This window comes from Leptinotarsa decemlineata, unplaced genomic scaffold (genome assembly GCF_025532065.1).
Source record: "Leptinotarsa decemlineata unplaced genomic scaffold, Ldec_3_MD MMD2_tig00000199_RagTag_RagTag, whole genome shotgun sequence".
NCBI classification, from domain to species: Eukaryota; Metazoa; Arthropoda; class Insecta; order Coleoptera; family Chrysomelidae; genus Leptinotarsa; species Leptinotarsa decemlineata.
This window is the reverse complement of record NW_027412544.1, coordinates 2,704,470-2,713,132: the sequence shown is the minus strand read 5'-3', so window position 1 is coordinate 2,713,132 and position 8,663 is coordinate 2,704,470. Positions and strand designations below refer to the sequence as shown.

Genomic DNA, 8,663 nt, shown 5'->3' with positions numbered 1-8,663 from the left:
AATAAATCGACTTGTGTTACGTTGGCGAAAATGCACTGATTCAAATAGCGCTTATTTTGATCCAATTGAATAAGTATTCGTTGCGATACAGTTCAAAGTAGACTCATAAAAACGGACAAAACTTTTGAAACAACCTAATAATACTTTGTTTTGTTTCTATTCATATTCGAATGTATGTTGTATCTAATGCATATTTAAAAGTACTAGAAACAAATACTGCAAATTTAGAGTTTTTCATAAATATCTACACTATCTATTATAGAATGATAGAACGTGATGACTAATTTGGACATAACATTTTTTTATTATGTATTTTTCGTCCAATGCGCTTAACTAAGGAAGAAAAGATAATAAAACATAAACGAAAATAACATTTTTGTTGTATTTTCCGAATGTACCGATACATTTAACTAGAAACCTATCTAAGTTCATACAATAAGTAATGATTAAGGGTCAAAATTGGTTGCACAATTATTGAAGCACACTTTTTGCGCATCAGTATAATTCGAAGAGTGCCAACGTCTGCAAAATAACAGTAGTTTTTATAAATTGCCATGAATATAATATAAACGTATACTCATCAATCGAAAGTGCAGGCAAATCCATAATCAATATTGATACATAAATTGGAATTCTTTGGTAAACAAATAATCATTCGTTCAAATTCACTCATGTAGTTATCATCGTAATCAATAAAATTCCATTTCAGTTGAAATATAAATCAAATAAATATTTCTGCTTTTTTTCTGGCACTACGTTTGAATACATAATTCTCGCCTTTCATGTTTTCCTGATAATAAAAGTTAAGTTTACCGAACTTATCTCGTAATGGCGGCTTGCGAGGTTCCTTCTTCTTCTTCCTTCTACTTTATTTTATTATATACCTACTGATTATGTTAATTAACTGACTCACTAATTTCAATTACATATTTGAGTCACTTTCAAGAATTTTCTCCCTTGAACTCTTATGGAGTTGGAGAAGTGAATCAATCACCTCTCGGAAAGTCTGAAACTATCAACCCACAAATTTGAGTCATTGATTAGAATTTTAAGGGTCAAATTTAGTGACAGAAAAAATTCTTATCATTTTGTTCAAGAGAACACTGGAAAATAACAAACATGAAAAGAACGGGATACATACAATAAATATAAAGTTAATTTGACTGCCAACTAATGTTTATCAATTTTTTAATACCTAAATTCTATGAATCAAAATCAGTAAAATTAACAATTTCCCCAATGATTGATTGATTATCTCTCGTAACACTGAAACAGATACTTTGTCAGGAGCTCATCTCTGTAGAAAGATCTGCGATTCACAAACTGTTGAATAGTATATATTTCCCCGACTCTCTTATGATATCCTGATACAAAGAACGTCGTTGTGGATATGTGGAAACCCTTTAGGAATTCCAACAATTCAGGAACACCAACTGATATTTGAAATATGGCTTCCTTATATTTTATGGAGATAATTCGTTGGACACTGGAAAGGCACGTATGTTGATTAAATTGTGGCTTGCTGATTTATTACTTACTATTATATTTTTATCGTGTAGAAACAAATAATTCCTGAAAAGTTTCAGCAAATTCTATTGGAGAATTTTCATTTGACCTCAGTTTTGTGAATACTGTATTTCCGGAACTATCGTTAGTAGGTACGATAAAATAGGAGCCACTCTTCTTTGTTTGATTTGAATAGTTTTGGTTTCTTTGTAGAACCTGTTTCTCAAAATTTCGAGTTATATAAAAATAGAAATATCTGGGAAACTACATAGCTACTTCGTGTAGCAGCTACTCGCATTTTAATTCATAATCTAGACATAAAATATAACAATTGAAATATACCCAAAACTATAAAAGATATGATGGAATGTTATTTAACCTTTTCGTTCAAAAAATAATACCTAACCCTTTTCAAAAAATTCGGCTCTGTATCCACAATATAAGTATGAGTTTTTCAACGTTATCACAGACGTCAAGTACTACAGTCCTTTTTTCTCCAGAAGGCGTATCGATAATATTATTCTACAGAAGTAATTGCTTTGTAGTTTATTTTAATCTATTCTTTCAATTCTTCTCCATTCCTCCTTGCCAGACATGAACTAGAAATGTTAGTAAAATTCAAGTTATCCAAGTTTTCGTTAATATAAGTTTGAATTAATCTTCTCTTATTCAATAGATTCGATATTTCTGTCATTTGATTGATTACGCTCTGAAAAGAAAAAATCAAACCATTCATGAATGATTTCTCTGTACTCATAATGGAGTTTTTTGAATAATTTCCAAAACGGCAGTTGAAGGCCTTAGAAATGACAAAGTATTGCGACAGCCACTGTATCGTTTATATCAGAATCAATTCCCTGAATAAGTGCAGATTTCATCAAGCTGAATCTTTCAGTTTGATTCCCAAGTTCCGTTTTTGTAATAACTTTCTTGTAAGTATCGCACGTTAGAAAGTAAGACCTCGTTAATCAATAGCTTGCATAAGTTTCGTTTTTTGAGGGTTGTCGTTCTCAGAGACGTGATTAACGGAAAAACATATTTTGAACAGACTAGTTTCGAGTTATTTTGTTTTGTTTTCGAAACAATTACCATTGAGATATTTTGTTGTGTATCATGATGAAGAATGGAGTGGCCAATGAATATTGGCCCTGACAAACAAACGTATTCATTGACACCAAAAACCTCAGGAATCATTGAAAAATATCAATATTTCTTTACCGTATCAATTCGATTGATAGGCAAATATTTGCCAATTATGTTAATTACTTCATACTTACTTACTTGATAAAACTGGATGATGAAGAGTCAACTTGTCGAAAGTTGTCCCGTCTGGGGAACATCTTAGGGCCACTTTTATTTTTACTATATACTGCAAATTTTGTGAATGCTTTAAGATATTGTAGCTATCATCTTTATGCGGACATTACTCAAATATATCATTCTTCTAATCTAACAGATCTCAAGTTATCTGTAGAGCTTATCAATGATGATGTTAGTTCGTTAGGTATATGAAATTTCAACTGATGACGGTCTGAAAGTAAATCCCAAAAAATCAGTATCTAACTTTAATATTTAGTAAGACAAATGTACCAAACAATGTCGCATCATTCATCAATGAAATCTACAAACTTGATAGTTCACTTTTGAATTTACCCAGAAAATTATTCAGTCATAAATTCAAAAAGCATTTGCTGAGCATTCAGTAAATCTCAGTACCTTCATGGATAACTACGATTCACTCAATCTTTACAATAAAAAAATACGGATTTATCTTGCTAGGACACACTTGCTTTCATCACAATGACAGTTCATACAACTAGTAAATTCAATCCTAGCCATAGAAATTTCGTTGAATTGAATTATAAATATTTTTAGAAGAGATCAGTTTTATTTGAATTAACCTTTTCGTTTTCTACTCATCTATCTCTTTCAAATAGAAAACTAAAAGGTTTTCTCCTCAATAACCAATGTTTTCTAAAAAATTATTCCCTTTTCGATTGAACAAAATTTCTATGACTAGGATCATAGTATACTAAGATTATATGAAATAGTTCTATAGATGTTTTTAAGAACTGCCATTGTAACAAGATCTGATATACCTCTTTCAGTGACAAACAGTGGCAGAGTGTTTTTACAAGCATAGAGTGAGTAATTTCTGAAAGTCATCGAAAAAGGTGCTGATGTGGATGTAAAGACTTTGAGGATATTTGTTCGAAAATTGTATTTGCAATTTTATAATCAATACCCTTTCATATATTAGATTGTGTAGCGTTCCTGTGTATGATAATGATGATGCCTTTGTCAATTCCATCACGAATGTTTGAGGTACAAACTGAGAAATGATGATTTTGGTGTGATTCATATGTTTGAAAGTTTTTGTTCTGGATAGATTTTTTCTCCTACTCTGTTTCAAAAAACAACTTTCGTGCTTGATTTGCACATTCTTGCAAATAGATTTCTACGGTGTATTCAATTTTTTCTTCCATTCATCGAAAGTTTGATACCTCATTCATAGTGATGGAGAGGTGGGAAAACAATTTTTTTCGGTAATCAATGTCTCCTAATGAAAACATTCTTCCTTCAACTGAAAATCACAAATGAATAAATCAACTATTTTTAGGCCTATGTGAATGAATACAGCAATAATCAATGCTTTCCTCCAATTTGACTTTCTAATTATGAAACCTAGATGTCACCTACTCCTTAATTCTCTTGAATATGAATTTTTTGTTACTGATTTTTATAATTGACCCTCTTTTGGAATTTGGAATAAACCTTAGACACAGAATACTCAAGTATCGAATACCAAACTTCCGCTACTGACACAGAGATGCCACAACACAAGCGATCTCCCTAACTGAATCGCCAACAATTACAACGAAAGCGCAGTCGCCAGTTTCAAAAAACACAACAGCGCGAACAAAAACGCTTACCGGTTTCCCCACGAGCCACGAGGACTTGGCCCACTGGCAATTGTTCGGCGGCCTTCTTCGACATAACACGGCGCGCGCGTTTTGGCGCGAGGATTCAAAACGCAAAAATCATGTGACATAAACAACGGTGTGATATTGTGTGTGACAGTGACCTATGTGTTTTGAGTGAATGAGAAATGAGCAATGCCCTTCGTGCAGCGTTTCGTTGAGCCCAAACACTTGAGCCGGACTCAACTCTTCGATGAAGATGGAAAGCCGAAAGTGGATGATGAGGAGCTGGAGGCCGTTAATAATAACACCTTGTGCAATGCTCTTCGACAGCTCGCCTCTTTGGTGCTGGCCGCCAATGATATATTCGAGGAGCTGGGAGGGCAGCTTCAGACCATCAAGAAGAGGTCAGACGCCATCAAGGTGAAACTCAACGATTTGGAAGGAAAGGTCAACAAGGTTGACCCGAAGGAGGTTACAGTGCGTAAGTACATTTCGATATTATTTCCAGTCACTTCTTTTAATATGTAGTTTGGAAATTTCCAAGAACTGAAGTAAAAACCATATGTTACTGTCAGTATCAACCAAATATACTCGGACATCAACATTTCATTGTCAATATAAACTCTAATCGAACGCCAGTGTTTTCGTTACAAAAATCGTTAAAACTTTTAATAGAGTAGAACATTCCATCAAAATCAAAACAAAAGCACAGTTCACAGACTGACGGTTAATGAAAAAGGAATAGATATCAACTAAATTCTGCTTCGTCCAACACGAGTTTCAATATTTATATTAATCTGTTTGTAACCCCTATATTGGTAAATAAATAAATATGTGATTCAAAGAAAGTAATTCTGGACAAATATTTGAAAGGGTATTCAGGTACATGTTCCATATACATAGAATAACCAAATTTGGAGTGTACATCAATCACTAAATCATTAAAAAATAATAATTACCCCTCCATTATTCTACATTTCAATGAATATTAGGTTTTTGCCATTTGATATAACTATTACATAATCTATAAATACATTAGAAAAACATCGACAATGTATCCGAACATTCTGAGAGACAACAACTTCATTGAACATAATTTCAAATTATTAGAGGGAAATGTTGCTTATTTGGTATATAGTAATGTGAAAAACGATATCAACGTTGAATTTTCTGTAAGACATTGGACGCGAACATAAAGCAAAAAAATATTCTGCCTACATGAGTTTTTAAGTAACAAAGATATTTTAAGATCATCTGAACAAATTACGTGATCCTATGAACTCATTTTTACTTCATTTTTAAGTTATGCAATCTCCCATTTTCCCTAATTATGTTGAGGTGAAGATCTCGAAAATTTTGTATTCGCCCCGTTCGTAAATTCTTTTTTCAAAGTACCCGATAAAAATGTGTCTAGAATACAGATCCGGAGATCTGGCTGGCCACTTCGCATTGGCATTTTATTTCAAATCCATCTTCTAGCGAACCTCTCAGTAAGGTAATCCGATACTAGGCTGTGTTGTAAGGTGAAGAACCATCTTTTTGGGACAAGATGCAGTTCACTCAGTAGGTAATACTTCAATTCATCATCAAGCGATGATGTCAAACAGTGATGTTATTCTACTCCATTCAGCTTATCGTTGAATAAATGAAGAAGCAAAATTTCGTTTTTGAAAATACCCCACATTTTCCCTGAATCGCACTTGCGGTCAAATTTTTCGAAATAGTCAGGGACTGTTCATGCTCCAAATATGCTCATTGTCTCTATCGAATATTCCATAATATGTGAAAGTGGTTTAATCTGTCTAAATCAAAATTTCGACAAAAATGGCAAATCGAGTCCCCCTAATAGCCAATTATGAATTTGACTTGAAATTTGACTTGTTGATTCATCCGGGTTCCTACTCGTATTTATCTGCAAAATATTTACTTCTTTCAGAATGTACATAAAAAATAATAATTCACGTATTCAGAAAACACTTCATTGAGAGATTTTCACTTAACAGTTTTACAAAAACGCCACACGTGTTTCGCTATACAATGGATTATTCGGGCGTGACTTTACTAACTACATTATACATATTCAATGCTTTATCTATCCTAATTTCACAATGTGAAGTACCTACATTTCAAGTATCTGAGTTTATAATGAATTAAATTACCTGTGCTTATGTTCCAGTTTCCACATTTGAAAAAATATTTTGTAACAGGAAGTTATTCAATTCTAATTGATCATTCAGTAAATTACCTGAATTCTTGGATCTATTGATTTTTAAATATTTTAGAAGATTGACTTTTAAACTAAACTAAAAGGTGGTTTGCAAATGTGGAACTGGTATTTTTATTAAAAAAACTACTTTTACTTATGCTCTTTAGTTCTTTAGAAAAATGTTCTCCCTGTATGGCCAATATACAGTTTTGGGTAAGAGATGAATTGTGGCTCTTGCCACAGGGAGAACTTTTTCCCAGAGAATTAAAGAGCATAGAAGTAATTTTGTAACTAAAAATACAGGTAATTTATTTCATTATAAACTCAGGTAAAACTCAGGTACTTGAAATGTACGTACTTCAAATTGTGAAATTAGGTATATAAAGCATTGAATATGTATAATGTAGTTAGTAAAGACACGCAAGAAGAAGCCATTGTATGGCGAAACACGTGTTGCTTTTTTGTAAAACTGTTTAGTAAAAATCTCACAATACGTTAGTTACGGATTTTATTCAAGGATCGGCCAATTCCATCATATAAATAATAATTCAATCTCAATTTTATTTTATTCATTGAATTCGTTTTAGTTTCGGTTTTTGTTTCTAGTGATACAAACTTAGATACATTTCCGAAGTTTTCAAACTGTTTGTATGGTTTTTATAATGAAGTTTCATTATATAGCGTTTTTATTCATTGGTGTAGTTCATTTAGATCGCTTTAGAGCGCTTGGAAGTGTCATTTAAATGTGACAGATTGAAAAATCAATGCATGTTGCTTCAATAATTCAGAATTTTATGAAAATATTGGTGAAAAAAAGGGTAACTTGTGATATATCATAGACAAGTTGCTAGAAAGTACTTTTAAAACTTGTAAAAATCAGATATAATTGAAATCGCGAAACTTTCTAAACGACAGTCGAATTTGAAACACCCGGTATATACTGAAACTCATACATTACATACCCAGTAATGCATTGCATATGGCTCGGTATCCTCCAAAGACAAATGAACATAATTCGTTCTCGTTAATTCCCATTCTTTAACGAATAACAATGTACCTGGTCAAGACGCACCCTTCATTAATCATACCTCCGACAATTAACCATTACAATGCGATTACTCTGTTCGTTTCTCTCCCCATGGTGCGCTGGATGCCCTTGAAGTGGATTTAATTTTTCTTCTATACAATCGGCCGATCAGGTAACTCCTCGTCTCGCTCTACGGTTTTCCGTTGAGCTCTTTGCAGGCGACTGATATGTACGAGATGGGTCTTTCATACCAGTGCTGTAGTAACATTGATGGTAGTATTCACAGAATAGTCTTTTGTATCATCTCGATATTATGGTAGCAGTTTTTCATTCATTGGGTACTTTACGTTTTAAACGATTCTCCTGCAGAATTACTAATTGAATTATAGGGCAATATAAAAATATGGTGTGCTGTTTTGATATTGATAGTAATTATAGTAAAAATATAATTATAGATATATTCTCTCAGGGGTCTCCAACCTACGGCCCTCGAACAGATTTTTTCTGGCCTGCAGAAATGAGCGGAACGACAAAGTTTTACCCTAAAAGGGCTGAAATATTGAGTGGCATACAAATGCAATCCACTCACTAAAAAGTAAGAAACTCTCAAAAATCACCACTGAGCTCTCAATTATAAAAAAATTCTGTCCTGAAATATTGCTGATCCGCCTATCCCCCAAAAATGTACAATGTGGCCTTTGAGTAAAAAAGGTTGGAGCCCCCTTCTAGCCTATCATTTGTTTGATAAGTCTAAATGAATTTCAAAATTATTAGAGAAATCCTTTAACTACCTAGTCTTCCAGAGTGTCCTCTTATAGAACTATTGAATCAGTGCATGCTATTAAAGTAACAAGTTACTTGTTTGATTAAAGATCTATTTATTTTCTAGAAACTCATATTGAATATAGTCTAATTCCTACAAAGATTTCTATTAGTTACAACCGCTTTCGGTTTATTAAACCAAGTAAATTTACTCAAAAATGGTTCAATAAACCGAAAC

The 8,663-nt window shown here is 32.8% G+C and overlaps 1 protein-coding gene across 1 annotated transcript in view; it reads left to right on the top strand.

The window, feature by feature from the left end:
• Positions 1 to 4,452: 4,452 nt before the first annotated feature.
• gukh (NHS actin remodeling regulator GUK-holder) overlaps positions 4,453 to 8,663 on the top strand; it is a 262,039-nt gene continuing 257,828 nt past the window's right edge. The window contains exon 1 of the mRNA XM_074172794.1: positions 4,453 to 4,911. Within this exon, the coding sequence (XP_074028895.1) occupies positions 4,623 to 4,911 (289 nt within the window). The 5' untranslated portion in view covers positions 4,453 to 4,622. The remainder of the gene's footprint in view (positions 4,912 to 8,663) is intronic.